Here is a 16,079-nt window from a genome sequence, read left to right on the forward strand (position 1 = left end):
TACAAAGCCTGGAAAAGACTTCAGCAGCAGTATCCACACATTGCCTATTTGCTCACACCGCAATTGCCACCCATAAGACGTTCCCTTAGTTTCTTCCCATCAAACGAGAGAAGTGACTGCAGTTGTCTCTCTCGGTGGCGTCAACATGAGTGGTACCAAAATGGCCGCCGCTATTGAGATAAAGTGAATGAGAAGACGTTTTGGTTCATTTGCGATTTTTAACGTGACTCGCCGGCGAAGTAGTTAAGTGCGCTAACTACAGCGCTAACACGGAACCATATACAAGGATTAGCATTGTGTGTTTCTGTCCCGTAAGAGGTGAACGCGACGGCACCTGCGAAGAACCGGTACATGGGGAATGGAGACCTAACTGTGGGGAAGGCGCCGTGTGAGCTGTAGCGAGCCTAACCTGTCGGAGTAGATAGCATAAAACGCCGAATGTACAGAAACGAAGAAAGAGAGACGCAAACCTGGTTTAGGAGTGGAGAAGTATTTGATAATTGTTAAGCTTTTGCCTTCAAACCACTTATAAGCCGACCTAAGAGCACAAGCATTTTTCTTTTACTCTTGGAATGCCTACCGGCTGCCGCCTGTTGGTTGCCAGAGAAGGAAGGGCACATGTTTCCTGCATGCAGAGATGCAGTGAAGCGGAAACCTTGCGCGTTACAGACAAAAGCAAGAAAAAGTAGTAGAAAAACTCCCAGGGAAGAAAAACGCAAGTGGGAAATAATAGCACACTCAGTTGGTACGTTAATGCACTAATAGGCAGCTATCACATTCTATTGTACTATATAACCAAATTTCCAATGGGAGGCATCCTTTGCGATGTTTTACAAAACCTCTATTCACTTTGTTCGAAATATTATACCTACGTAACGAGGTATCTACACCGCAACTTCTATTGTTTCAAATACTCATTTGGGCGAACCACAACAGCTGACCAGCACCCCATTTATGTGCGGCGGCAGTTCTGCTTGTGATGCTGGATTTTTTTTACGAGGTTCCTTTGTTATGACCATAATATTTTATGTTCAAACTACTTTCTCTAAAAAACATACGCCTTTTTTATCGGGTACAGGAGAAAGTGCTTCAGAAAGCCGGCGGGTAAACGTATGCTTCCGCCATTGAGCGAACACTTACCGCTTCTTACAAGAAGCGCACAGTGCTGACTGTCCAGAGGATAGTAGGTGAAATCCACGTCGCATCGCACTCTCAGGTTGTACCTGAAGAAAAAATAGACCCATTTTTGTATTTCTGCCCTGCCGGACCTTGTGCAAACTTCCAAACTTGTCCGCATTCAAGCATGCAATGTGACACCCACGTTAAAGTATGCGATCATCATAAACAAGGCAAAAGAAAACAACAACAACAAATCACGTTGGCGCGGTTCATCTCAGTTTTGTAGGAAAGTGTACAAAGCCTACGGGTCAGCCTACTAAACAAGTTTATTAAACGTGTGCCCTTGAAAAACCTAGAGAACGTAATAAGTGACAGCATTATTACACCGCAGCCGCCTTGCCAAATACGCAGAGACATCATGACGTATAGATTGATATTCATACTGCAAGAACCGTGTAAACTAGCGTGTAATGCCAGTTGTGGCAACACCAGAAATTCATGTCTAGCGCATCAGCTCATAATGAGTAGGGTTTGCCGACTGTGCTCAATGCCGACACACCTACGACGTTCTGGTATCACAAGCAAACATCACTCGTTTCTAAGTAGCAGCATATTGCCAATTAGACCGTTATTTCCGAACACACGTCTAATAACAGCATGTAACATAACATCCGTTTTTTTGTTGTTTATTGTACCTTGCTGGCCACTAGCGCCTTTCTGATTGAAAGTAATCGCCCAAAGAGCCTCGTAACCCTATTGCACTGAAAAATAAAACGGTATGATTGTACGTCCACGAAATAGGCTCTGTTTGCTTGGCGATGCAAACTACAATGTGCGCCTAATAATAACGACTGAGAGGAGATGACAATGACGCAGAAGAGAAAGGGGTACAATATTTAGAAGACACGTAAGGAAATTGGACCCTGATAATTTTGCAATCGCTACCCCATTGCGCCCGTGCAAGTCCGCGTAATTTTTTGCACTCATTTTGCAATATCTGAAAGTGTAGGCGTCACAATCACAACCTCATCGTCTAGTAGATTTATTTCACTTATACGTATACGTACTTATACGTGCTCGCTTATATCTCGCAATCACTTATACGTACTCGCTATCAAATCGCCCAAAAAGTCACTCTACCTCTGGAGTGATTATTTGGCAACAAAACGTTTTCGTATGTACAAAATTATGAGACAGTTTTAGCCGTGGATTTCACGAAAGCTGCACATGTGTTTTCGTAGTTATTTTTAAATAAATTCTAGCTACTGAATTATCCCAGAGGAACCACAAGTCAGCATCATGGCCACGCGTGTACTTTTTCTTTGGAGACGTTGCCGATGACTTCAGGGAAGACATACGGAGGTGCGTTACTAAGGACTCTACCCACTAACCGGGTAGAGCCCCCGTCAACCGCATTGTTCCCGGCAGTGGCTCCGATTATGCACGGCGCTTCAGAGGTTTGTTTCCCCTTTCCAAGAGATTCCTCAGCGCATAGAATAGGATGACAGTTCGTAAGGGCGTTCATGCATTTGCAAACGGTGCACATTTTCTTCAAAACGCTCCTTGCTCATGTGAGCTGCAACTCACATGTCATTATCCGAGTAAAATACAGTGCGATCATAACTCCGCTCCCAGTTCCACTTGATAGCACACCAAAGCGATTATTACACCCTCAACATTTAGGTGGCGGTTGAGGGTGACAGTCTCTTTCGCACCCCTCTATACTCGCGTTAGTCCCTCCCGACCCATCAGGAGCTCCAAAGGTTTAAGCGACCACATATGCAATTGATTACAAGTGCCTGCCAGATAAAAATTGTGGTCCATGCCCATTTTAACCCAAACTTTAAATAACTAAGGTAGATAATTAGGAGCTAGTGTTCCCCAAGTATCAAGGCCATGACTGGTAATGGTATCGTAACGCACGTCCGCACTAAATTTTCGAAGATCACTCGAGTTGTCTCTCGTCTGCCTGGACTAGCAATCTCGACACTCACTCAAAAATGAACGCAATAGAAGAAAGAGCCCAAAGCTTAGAAGCCTCACAGCTACTATGCCTCTAAAGCACTCAAGCCAGCAGGGTCATTGTTAGTCAACCCGGTGACTCGCCGGACATGAAGCCTCGGCTTTACCAGCCGCCTGAACCATGGAAACAAGTATCCATGGTTGACCACTCGTCCACGCCTAAAAACACAAGTACAGCACAACCAAAACGCTGCCAAGGAGCAGCAATGACCCAACTTAAAGATCTCCATCGTGCCGATGACGACGCCGGTGCTTGCAGGATAAAAAAGTGGTTCGCAGGGTATAATAATGAAGCCAAGGCTCTCCGAATGCAGCAAGAATAACACGCGCAACCCGACTGTTGCAAGTATTTGTGCATTGCGAGAAACCTTTTACAGACCATCCGCACAATTACAATTCGTTAGGTCCATGGCATAAAGGGATTCCGGGCAACGAGCAGGAACACAAAGCAGCACGGGATATTCTTTCCAAACTTGATGACTGCCAGAAGTCTCCGTCACTAACCAGCGAACTTCTTCCTCGCTCTCCAAGCGTGGACACGACCATCTTACGAGCTTCTGTCCCACAAGTTCGAAGATGAAGGTAACGACATTCAATATGACTGCGAGGAAGCTATAATAAAAGCACGATCTGAACGATGTAGGTGCAAACGTACAGCGCTTCGAATAGCTGAGTGACGTATAACACTTCGACTTCGACTACCCGTAGAGGATCACCCTATCCTATATGGTTATAATCTTTGGGCTACGGTCACATTCCCACGTACTCGGACGATCACAGCTGTAACGGCTCACATCGTGTCCCTCTTTCACCTACCTCTCGACGATGGTATCTGCATGGTGTGTGAATCACCTGACATCCAACAAGTAGCTGAAGTGAGCTAGTTGTTATGGAACTGCCCTGCCGCTCAGGACCAGCGAATCCAGTCCCGCGCTCTAATGCCACATTAAGACAGGCAACAAACGCTTCATGAGTTTGTGCCCTACAGAGTTAGTTTGCGGCCAAGGACCTACAGAGTGCAAGATGGTCCTCGGTTCTCTTCTGGAGTAAATTCTATAAGCCGGCGTAAAGGACCATATTTAACCCAGACATTAACCCCCCCACCCCCTCTATCCTCCCCCTGCGCTGTTGCTCAATGTGAAGGCACGGAATTGAAATAGGTTTAATACATATCACTGCAAATTTTCGAACCATGGTTGACAGAAAGGACTGGCGGAGCTGTTGTGTGAGTAGACCCTTATTTTTTCCTTGTAGAAAAGAACGTGGTGACCTCAAGTGATTGCCTGGTGCATCAAAAAGTATTCAGTGGTTATTCGGTGCTCCCACTTGTAAGTCATTAATTTCGTCAGAAGGCTGGAAGTAAAAAAGATCGAAAAATGAAAACTGAATTTTTACGTTGTCCTGATGACGTCAAAGAAAATAGTTTATGCGATTGATGGCGGCCGACAAAAAGTTCCTCCAATGAACGTGATTTTAGAGCTCCATTCGTTCCTCCGGTTTAGATTTATGTGCTGTTGGAATGATAAGGTGAAGTTAGCAGTTCGGGATTCTTCGATTTACCAGTCCAAGATAGTGCAGAGGTTGTCCCAAGATGAGACGACATTTCACGTGGAATATTAACTCCTGAAAACAACTTTCCAGAGCCCTGTATAGCTATAGCCTGGAACAATCACGAAATTGACAGGATCTCCCATGGGATCTATACATGGCGCAGGGTGAGCTGCGGCTCGAGAGAAGTTGCCCTTTTCACAGCTAGGCCACTAATGTTTCATTCCACTACAGGGGCTGAGATGCTGCCGACTTGCCCGCGCGACCAAAGCGGATCGAACCTGACAGTGGTGGCCAGCTGCTTGTCGTCGTATATGGTGGTGGCGCCGGGTGGGCGGCCGTCTGCAAACTCCGCGTTGTCGAACACGATCGTGGGGCGCCAGAGGCGGCGCTCGATGTACGACGGCAGAGTGAGCCCGTCCGGCCCGAATCCCTCGTCCACGACAATGCCCGCATCCCGCCAGTGCAGGGTAACGTAGACTTGCAGGTGAAAGTCCTGTGCAGGGGACACTTATAAGAAGTGGTGAAACGGGACACGGGCGGGTGGGGGGGGTCTGTTCGGAGAACTTCCGATAAGGGTGTTACCCTGGCAGTGTTAGAAAATCTGGATTATTGCGATACCATTAAAGACGGTGAAGCAACGCCATAACGTGGAAACAATACTGCTTGAAAAATTACGATACAGCGGGCTGCTTCGGTATTGAAGTAACAACTTCGGAGCGACGCCAGTCTGCATTGCCGATCCCGAAGGTATTCGCAGTTGGTACTCTGAGCGAAGTCCTTTTCTTCAACCTCTTACGTGCCTATCACCAAGTAGGTATGTTGTCAAAAGCTAGTTGGTATTAGTGCATAGTTCAACGGTGCTTTCAAATACTATGTCGACGGAGTTTAATGGTCGTAGTGTCGTCGAGAAGCGATAAACTTGTGGATTTTTTAGGTGTTTTATTTGCCTCGTGCATCCTCCATTTCGTTCTTACCCCATCCAGGGTGCTTGTTCCCCCTTTCGACTAATGAGCTTCTTGCTAGTACTACTTAAAAATAGGCATACAAATAAGAAGCCAGCAATGATGTACGGAAACATCGCGTTCACACTATTCTGCATAATGCGTTTTCCGCTAAATAAGTTTTTTTCTTTTCAGTCCCTAGCAGACTTCCCTTAAAATACTGCATCTTCGTCCGTTTGTGACAATCCCATTTGCGATAAAAGTGGATAAGACCATGAACGTTGCTCTAGACCAACATTACTAGAACGCCTGCGTTTATTATTCGGTTACTAGCTGACACTGCATTCAAACAAGGTGTGACCTGCACGTTGCACAGCCGCTGAGACCAAACCACGGAATGCGACCAGTTATACGTGCACGTTTCGTCACGACAGTTGCGGCAGTTGCAACTGTGGCGGCAGTTGCGGATGATGAGGGCGAGCACGATGACGGTGACGCCACATTTCAAGATGGAGATAGTCATGGCGACCGGTGTCCAGCGAGGCACTTGAACATTCAAACGTACTTCGTAGCCTCGTGGCGAAAGCAGAGCTGAGTTAGCAAGCAGCAGCTTTTTTTAGGGTGCAGCCCTTTGACGGCCGTATCTGTGCAGAACCGGTTGCTGGCGTAACCGACGGTACGATGGCCTGGATCACGGTGTAAGATGTATTCTAGGTAAGCGAACGGCGCGGGCGAGCCGCCCGCGGGCAAGCGGAGACGTTGTGAACGATAAAAGAAAGCAAAGAAGGTGAGCGTCGCGAAATTTGGAGGGGAGGGCACTTCGCCGTGGCGGCGCGAGCCAGCGCTCTCCGAAAGTATGCGGTGGGGTAGGGGAGGGGGCAGTATGTGTAGTGCAGTGCACGGGCCGGGGCCGGCCCGAAAGCCCAACCCCGGCTCGGCCCGCGGGCCAAGCTCCGGCCGGGTAGCACGCACTTTCTCCGGCCCGGGCCGGGCTCAGGCTTGAACCAAAATTTTGTCGGGCCATGCCGGTCCGATCCGGCCCCGGCAGTTCCTGAGGCCCAGCTATCCTGTGCCGCAAATTATAAATTGTTGGCAAGAGAAAGTTTTCTTGTTGATATTTCAGGTAAAGTGGAAACAAGAAAAGGAACTGCTAATTCACTACCGCGCCGTTCAAAGATATGACAAAAAGACGATTGCACTTAGAAAGCCTTCATATCAATAAAGTAAACCTCCGGGTCCCAGAAGCTTATTGGGAGAGAGCGGGCCAGAAAACGAGGGCACTCCAGCCACAGACTACAACATGATTGTATTTTCTCTCTCCTTTTCAAACTAAAACAAACAGAACAACCGTGACCTAGATTTCGCCGTGTATGCAGAGTTTGAAGAACCAATTTTCTAAGCAGAGCCCATGATTTTTTCGCGCAAGAATTTTTTGGGGTGCACTACTAAAGGCAAGAAAGAACGGAAGCGCAGATAAAATCATGCTGCCACCGTGACTAGAGGGAAAGACAAAAATGAAATGGTGAAACCGGACCCATTGTCTGACCAAATTTCAGCAAGGAATGGAAGAACAAAAGGTGCAATATCTGTTGAAGAGTTGCAATAATAAAAAAAACCCACTTACTCGGAATCATTTAAGGTATCCTCTGGTGTGCCTTGATTTCGAAGACTGGCAAATGAAGTGGCAAATGAAGTTACAGGACTACCGAAAATATAGCTTCTAAGTGGGGATAGGTTGTACAAAGTTCGGTACAAGTTTAAAGGCAATTTAAATCTAAAGTAGTGGTATTCGCTTTGCGCTTACGCTTTTTAGGTTAACAGCAAACTTCTTCAAGTTCATGTTAATATCCTGTCGGAATAGGGATGTTATTTAACAGCACTCTGGCGGGCTCGGTCTCATATTTTAGAAGTGTGTCGGGCTCGGGCTCAGATTTTAAAAAAATTCGTGGGGCTCGCGCCGGGATTGGGCTCAATTTTTATAAATATCTCGGGCCCGGGCTAGGCCTGGACTCTATCGGGCTGGGTTGGGCCGGGCCTAGAAATTGCGGCCCGTGCACTGCCCTAGTATGGTGTGCCCGCAGGAGGCGCTCCACGGCACGACGATTGTGCGAAAACGTGAGGGAGGCGTGCGCGTGACTATGACGTGCGTTCGCTTAATGCGCACTTCGCGGTCCCTTCCTGAGACGCACGTCGCGCCGCCGTCGCTGAGGCTCACCATAGCTGCCGTCGAGACGAACCACGAGTGAGTGCTGCCTCAGCGCACTGCTGCTGCACCCAAATATCGCATTAGGCAGTGTAGTAATCGCAAGTTCCTTTTAAAGCAAAGCTTTTTACCTCTACCCCCCAAGGGTTCTTTCGCGACCATTGGTGTCACCAGAAAACTCCAGCGAACAAATAAAATAATTTACTGGCACCGCCGGGAATCGAACCTGGAACTAATAGACTAACAAAGCGAGAGCCCATTGTATTACCGATTTAGCTACGAGCCCAGGCGAAGACGGGTAAGACAGGTAGTGTACTCACCAAGCACCTCTACGGGTTTACCCCCTGCGTTCTCGCTGAATGCTACGTGAAAGCGTCACGCGAACACTCACGCCCGTCTAGCGGCCATGTGCGAACCTTGCTCATGTGGTAAGAGTTACAAAAATTAAAGGAAGGTCGCACCAATGCATGGCACCTCACTTCTAGTACGCCAATGTGCTAAAGCCTGTGGCCTCCAGTGTTCACGTAAAAAATCACAGCTCCTTGTCGTCCGCCCTCACGCCAAGTTAAGGAATACATTCAAATACTTCTTGATGGCCAGGCCATCACTCCAAGCCCCAGGATCAAGATCCTGTGCCTACATCTCCAGGCTAACACCAAGAGTGATATGTCTCCTTGCAGCGCACCAAAAACAGCAATTATGAAATCATACACATGATCAGGCGAGTTGCCACCAAGAAGCGAGCCTGAAGGAATTCGGTACCTTTCGATTATTTGAAGCTTTCGTCCTCTCGAGAGTCACTTACTTTTCTTCTCGACAAGGAAGACATAGAGATGCATTATATAATGATTAGAAAGGCGGTCGAGCAGGCCATTGATCTTCTCATGAGTGCGTCCACACAGAGGCTGCTTAGCACGGGGCTCCACAGCACGGTGGAAGAGCTGATAGAAGGCCATCATTCTAACCAGAATGTCCGACTCAGAACTGCGGTGGTTCACCGCATGCTTTACTAGATTGGCTGGGAAGCCCAGAATGTCACTCCGCTTTACGTACTCCGAGACTCTTCGCGACTAAAACCAGAGATGCTTCCTTTGCTTAGAACTATAAACCCCTCACATGACGAGAGGCACTGAAAAGTACGGGCTCAAGCGCTAAAAACCACCCTCGGTGGTGATCATGCAGTTATCTACACAGACGCCTCCATACATCAAGGGCAGCAATACGCCATCATCGTGGCTACCTCCAGAACCAACCTCCTTGCGTGTACCTCGCTTAGGAGCCAAGAAATGACGGCAGAGAAGAGGCAGCCATCACTTGGCTCTCACTCAACCAGGGGTTCGGAGGTACAGTCACCGATTCCCAGCAAGCCTACTGGAATTACCAGTCGGGTTGGGTGTCCTGACCTGCACTGCGCGTGCTAAAAACCCGCTCCCCGAACGGTTCCATTCTGCTCATCTGGACACCCCCTCACGTTTCAATGGAGGGCAACCAATACGCCCACCCAAGAAGCCTGCGCTTTTACCTCCCGTGCTATGGAGCTGCACTAGGGCAGTCACCCGCTTGTCAGGTTCAGATAGATAACCCAGCATTATCGCCTTCTGAAACAAACCGTATCTTCGCCTTACCCTGACCTTTCCAGAGAACAACAAACTACCCTACGGCTCATACAATCCGGGCTCCTTCCCACAGCCTACGCGTCTTCACCTAATGCATCCGAATCGCAACGACGATGAATGTAAATTTTGCTCCGAAGTAGGAACACTCCGCCCCGTGATCGGGGTGTGCGACGTTAGCCCTGAGCACTTTGCTCCGAAGTAGGAACACTCCGCCCCGTGATCGGGGTGTGCGACGTTAGCCCTGAGCACCCTGCTCTCTTTCCGTCAACTACCCAACAAGAGCAATGGGAGATGCTACTGTCCAGGCCCTCTCTACCTACCCAGCTTCAGCGGGTGGACAGAACACAGGCCTCGCGGACTGCATATCGGCCCCACCGAAGAAGGAATCACTCCTCAGGGCTGCAGGGCCGTTCAGAAATCTGAACAGAAGTATTTCTTCTCGTCTAACACCGGGTTGGAGCTTACTTTAATTTTATACAAAAATTTCCGCTCATGTGCTACACCAATACAACTCAACCAAACACCGTTCATGCATCAAGCATTGATTTAACCTTCCCAAGAATATATCTTTGAATGAATAAATGGTGTGTTTAAGTGCATTTCACTTTTCTCTGGTTTTACTGTTTGTTGAGCGATGTGAGAGAATTTAGGTGATGTCGCATGGGTAATCGTTATGGGTGGCCTTTACAGCTTTGCTTTCCAACCACATTCACGGGGTGGATTGGCGCGATTTTTTTTTAACTTTGAGAACGTACTCCTGGACGTTGAAAAGAATAAATAGAAAAGCGCAAAATACTCAGGTACTTCAACGTTGTTCAATAAAAGTGGGTCGTTGATAGAACATAGATATTTCCATCGTTTATAAGCCTTTTTTGTAAAATATGATCTTCGGATAGTGCGTTTTATTTTTGGGATCCCGTTAAAAATGTACTGACGCAATTTCACTGTTCGAAACAATAAATAATGCATGCGGGAGAACGCTGACAAGCAGTTTATAGCATAATAGAAGCACCTGTTGCTAACCAGAACATCAGTGGTCTCGAATAAAAGCCGGGAGGGCTACGAAGCAAATCATGTTTCAGTCACAGCACAGACTTATTCAGTATTTAGTGTATCTAACTTATTTAGCCTCCGTTCATCGCTCCTCGCATAATTTTCTCGGCGCACGGCGCTTCTTGTTTGCGTGAACCACACCTTGTTCGGCCGAAGCGGCAGCTAACCTAATGCAGACTTCTTCGCAATTTTTCGTTTCGAGAAAAAACACTCTCAAGCACTGTTCAGCCACTGTCGGGACGCCGCAATTTTCCGGTCATCGCCACATCAATATCTTAAGGACATCTTACGGGAGACTACAGAAACTGCGGCAGCAACTGCCGGTCTCACTGAAGTAAAGTAACACACGCACACAAGCACGCCTGTGTGCGAGCGCTTTCGTGCGAAAACATTTTATGTTAAAAGCATTTTACGTTGATCTTTTTATTTCCAAAGTCGCTAGAGATAAGTTTTTTTTTAATTGAAATCTAAAGACCACTGTACACCTACATGTTAATATAGAAGTGTCAACACAAATGTTAATCGATAATAATTTTATAACCCCGCTGGTTGCCCCAATAGCCACTAAACGTTCCAAGCACTGTGCGCATGAAGCCGAGGGTAGGCAAGCGGTGGTAATCAAGCGGTTGCGCCGTCGCCATGCTCACCAGGTTGTATTCGTCGATGTCACCGATGTCGAGGATCACCAGGTTCACGTGAACTCTCACCAGTTCCCCTGCTGCGGAAGAGCCGATTTTCTGAAGCAGCGCAGAGCGCGTCGTGCAGGTGGAGCGCCGAGGGCGATGAGGAGGGCGCAGCACTAGTTTGTCATTGGACCGCCACTCGGAACCCATGCAAACAATCATATAGGAAGACCTCAAGAAAAGAACTGACACTGGAGACACGCAGGACGGGCGCCCTCGTTCCTCGTTTCCATCTAATGCGTCTCGGTCGTCACTTGTTTTGTAGTCCTCTTAATTAAGTGCAGAGCCCTTTAGAGGCCCGCCTTGTCGCCGTAGATCGTCCACTGTGTACCTAGACACCAGTCACGCAGCGTCACGCCCCAAGAGTCACATGACGTCACGTACTCAAACCGAGGCGTCGAAAAGATACCCACATGTCCCTGAATTCAGCCTTCCGGCTGAGAGTTAAGAGGATACTTCAACAAAAGGTTTATACATGCAGTACCGTTCGAAACTCCCGCAACTGCTGGCAGTTGTCATGCATGCCCCCATTATTAAGCCCAAAGAAAACTGTAGGTATATTTGAGGAAAATATATGCACCTGACCAGCATTCCTCGCAGTAATTTGGTTAGGAATGCTTATTGGTTTCGTTTCTACGATAGTAAGCGAAAAAAAGTGGCCGCTGAAGAAAAACCGACGCGTTCGCAACAGAGCAGAAAGGCTCCAGCACGTGCGAGATGAGATCAAGCACGAAAAGAACAGTATTCCCCCTCGAGCGGTTAGAGGCAGAACGAGAAAAAAAAACATAACGAAAAGGTTGCGAGCTGACCCAGGAGAAAGATGGGCGAGCACAACGAAGGCGGGAAAATTAAATTGCATTAAACAAACCTGCGTTCAATTCATCAGATAGCGTTAGAGTGTGAGGGATGGTAGCAAAGAGCAGAGATGGGCGCCACAGCCTCGGCGGCGAACGACTGCTCTGCACTTCCGACAGCTTTCAGGTTGAATGGAACCGCCTGAGTTTTTTAGTTTTTTTTTATCACGCACCAACTCGCCCAACAGCCCGTTCATTGAGCACGCGATTACGCTCGCATCAAATGGTGATAATTTTCTCAGTGCCATTCTGCACAGGGTGTTTACAAGCTAGCCAGCTAGGTAGACAAGTATGTGCCTCGTTCGTGAAGTTATTCTCATCTAGTTACTTAAAGGGGCCATGCAGACAAAGTACAACCTTGTTTTAATTGTAGGATTCGGTGTTTTATAGTGCCTTCAGCACTTGTGCGGCAGCAAACACGATGCTTCCGTCACTAATAATTCATCAATTGTCCTAAAATTTTGACTCTCCTGTCGAATCCTGTGTTTCTTGAGGTCGTTTGCGATAATGTCACAAAAACACGTTTTCTAGCGAATCAGAATGAGCCACTAGGCTATCAGAGGACTACAAAGCCTTGTTTACCGTCAATCCTCCCAGATGGCGCCACCATACCGTAACTAGCCTTTGCCCGTCATTGTTTGGTTTTGGACCGTACTTGTACCTGGCCTGCTTTTGTTACGGTCGAAAGTACTCGTTTTGTGAAACATGGGGTATATTCAACAAACAGGGTCGCGTAACATGGTGTCGCTTACGCCAATCGGCCGGTGTTGTGGCAGACAACCCGAAAGCGCCATACTGCTGGGCAGCTATGACAAGCCTAGTTTGCGGAGTACCAACAACAGCTCGTTCTGGTACTTTGTTTACCCCAGCCTTCATACTTCTTTAAAATGAATATATGCATTACATGTAAGAGAAAGTGCTACAGTTAAGGCTGAAAGTTGGGCTACTTGGTGTTGACTTCCATATTCGCAGGGAGGCAGATAATTGTGTCAGCGTGCCTTCCATCGCTTTTACGGCAAAACAGCTAAGCATTTTGCAAGGTCGCACGCGCGGGACGTAGCTTGGCCATGTGGGTGGTACGCATCTATGACTGTAGATTGTTTTTAGTATTTTGTATCATTTTTAAGCGTTATCATATTTTTAGCCCTGTCTGTTAGCGTTTTAGATACTAGATGTCTCAAGTAAAAGAGGTTCAGTTGAACTCTGGCCAGTGTCCCATCTACTTCTTTCTAAGTCCCTGTCCGTTTTTCGCTGGTAAAATGGTTCTAAGTAAGAGGAAATAGCTTTTGGTACAAGAATACAAGCCCTACCTAATTTGCGTTCGCTTTTGCCGGCCTCCGCCAATCGCAGAACTGGCTGGTATGACATCGTACGTTCTGTTGCGGAAATGGGCCAGTAGGTCGCATCATGGGCATTCCCATTTTTCCTAATTATGTAGCTTCTTTGAGCGAATTTTGCGCTAAAAGTGGTCTCAGCATGATCCTAACGAGGCAATCTTTCGAATGAACCAAACTTGCGTTTTGTCTTCATGGCCCGTTTAAGACTAAATGCGCGCTTCTTCGCTGCCGGGAAGGAAGTTTCAAACTTCCGCGTTCAAGTAAGTAGCCTCTAGAGCTCTAAAAACACCATCGCATTACGTGCATTCTTTCAGCTATGCAAATGTAAAGTACCCGCCATACTTTAGATGCATGTCCACGCTCCCCAGGATGGCTCCAAATAGACTTTCTTGGCAACGTTCGTGACCCTACCCATTGCTTAGTCTGCCATGTAGAACATAAACAACACGTTTATTAGACACGTGCGATGACGAAGAACATGTTCTGGGATCTGAATCATATTTGTAAACACTCAGGTCACCAACACCACCGCATCTTTTCTCGCTTTCCGTTAACTACGATTATGTTACCATTGCAAAGTCGTCTGTGAGTGCACTATCGAGGATATTCTGTGTACAGTCCGAATGTTCGGATTGGAACGTCTTACGCTTGAATGTGCCGCTATGACCTGTAGAGTACATGGTTGGACTGCTCCATCGATGCCTGTTTTATGAAAAATCACTTCTGTGACGGGCGGTCAGCCTTGGAGTTCGCTCACGAATATAAAACCCTCAGAGCCATTTCTCTGGTCAAAGTTGAACTGCTTTTTAGTTTTATGTTGTAGAATAATGGTAAGCTCCGCTGAACTTCGCTTACAGTTTAGTTTTCGACCGCAGTGTTTTCCTAATTATATCATTTGGGTGTGTATGTGGCGGCTTAATAGGTACATTATTTTTTGACATTTTTTTACATCAATGAAAGCATTTGTTTTATTCTTTACATGGTTCTGGAGGCCTACCGTGCTGTGGCAAGTAACAGGCAATCCTTCCCCCTGTTTTAGATGTGCATCTTATTTGCGTCCCTCACGAAGTTAGAATTGCTAGGGCACCGACACTTAAGTCCCCACACACACCGCACGCAAACAGGCCTTGATTTATTCGATTTCATTTCATTTGAAAGCAGATCTGCTTTCTGCAGCTCTGATGGGACATCGATGTCGCAGCGACATTAAGAGAGTGCGGGAGTGTTCAGGGCCATGGGATGTCTTGACCACCTTCACTAAACATGGTTGCCTTTGTAGCGTTGCCTACACTCCCAAGTCAAGCTGCCCGTGCGAGGGTGCGGGAGCTAATTGTTTCCGTGCCTGGTGTGGATATGAGACTATTATAACCCGAGCAGAATACTTTATGAAAGTTTCGTTCAACAAGCACCAAAATAGTGTTGCTGAATTAGAGAACCCAGGTTACTTACTTACCTTTGTCAACAGGAGGTTGCTCGCTTGAATAGCCATCGGGAAGCAACAGTTGAAGATGTGAAGTGCTGCAGGGCAAATGTGTCAGTAGAGCTAGAGTTTCAATAGGAACACTTCGTAGCTTCAAATTAAGTAAATATCAGTACACCATGCTTGAAAAAGCATACACAAAATAGGCACGGTTTACCGAGCAGGTGTTAACATATGTATCCCATTTAATTTGTAATCACACCCATACGCGGCTATACAAAGTAGCTTCGAATATCAGTGCTCTGTGGGAAGTCGGCCCCCAGTATTATCTGTATTTTACACAAGCGAATGATTGCCAAGCTGTCGACTTCGTATATTAAGTGTTACTGACAGGAAGAAAATTTACGTAACGCTTCATATCATTCCAGAAAACACAGTCGGGCCGGGCATAACTGAACTCTACAAATGAACAAATAAGCGAAGCTCATGAGAATCATGTTTTGGGAGTATTGTTTTATATCTGCTGTGTAGATAATTTTCCCAATTTCACGAAACGTTGGTGTGATATTTACGTGAGCACTATGTTCTGCGCCATGGGAAGTAGCGCTTATACGTGGAACGATCTTTTTCTGGACGAATTCTCTGTCAGAGAAAATACTTCCGCATTCAACGGCAATAAAAGCTACACGATCAGTATGATTGAGGCTTACTTGAAAGTGGACGCTCTCGAAGGTGAAATGAGCACGAACACAACAAGCTGAGCTGTTAATCTACTGCTGTACATTCTTCTTCTCCGACCCCATTCAAGTTGAAGACGATGATAGTGACAATGGCCTCGACGAATTTGGCCCGGGTACACTAAGGAAGATTGGCCAGGAGTGAAGCGTTTGCTGGGCTCCTGTTGGAGATGATAGGTACAGTTTATAAATTACCGACCTAGCTTTTCTTTTAACAAAATGTCGCGTATACCAACACAAGTAACAAAGCTTTTCGGGCGCTTTCGAGACCTCAACGTCGGTATTAAAATACAGGTAGCTGACAGCCCGCCTTACATTGTTGGTAGTTATCGCTTAAATTGTATCCTCTCTATTCTGAATGCTTATGAGCTATTTAACGAGCTTGTACATGAAATGAAAGAGACCTAAACTCTGTTCAGTGCCAAAAGCAGGGTGCCTCCAAACCTCATTGTCGCATCAAGTACCCGCTTTTGGATTGGCAAACAGCTAGCGTTGTGTAACGTATGTTTCAAGGGGCCCGTCCAGTTACTGCCGTATCAAGAG

General features: G+C 46.9%; 1 protein-coding gene across 1 annotated transcript in view; it reads right to left on the minus strand.

The window, feature by feature from the left end:
• Nucleotides 1–14,868, minus strand: part of LOC144153458 (uncharacterized) — a 38,218-nt gene extending 23,350 nt beyond the window's left edge. Inside the window, exons 1-4 of the mRNA XM_077685102.1 lie at nucleotides 14,833–14,868; nucleotides 11,153–11,242; nucleotides 4,971–5,185; nucleotides 1,141–1,223 (exon numbers count right to left, since the gene is read on the minus strand). Of these exons, the coding sequence (XP_077541228.1) occupies nucleotides 1,141–1,223; nucleotides 4,971–5,185; nucleotides 11,153–11,242; nucleotides 14,833–14,868 (424 nt within the window). The remainder of the gene's footprint in view (nucleotides 1–1,140; nucleotides 1,224–4,970; nucleotides 5,186–11,152; nucleotides 11,243–14,832) is intronic.
• Between the last annotated feature and the right edge of the window lie 1,211 nt (nucleotides 14,869–16,079).

This window comes from Haemaphysalis longicornis, unplaced genomic scaffold (assembly GCF_048455015.1).
Source record: "Haemaphysalis longicornis isolate Haplotype H1 unplaced genomic scaffold, Haemaphysalis longicornis Haplotype H1 scaffold_9, whole genome shotgun sequence".
NCBI lineage: Eukaryota > Metazoa > Arthropoda > Arachnida > Ixodida > Ixodidae > Haemaphysalis > Haemaphysalis longicornis.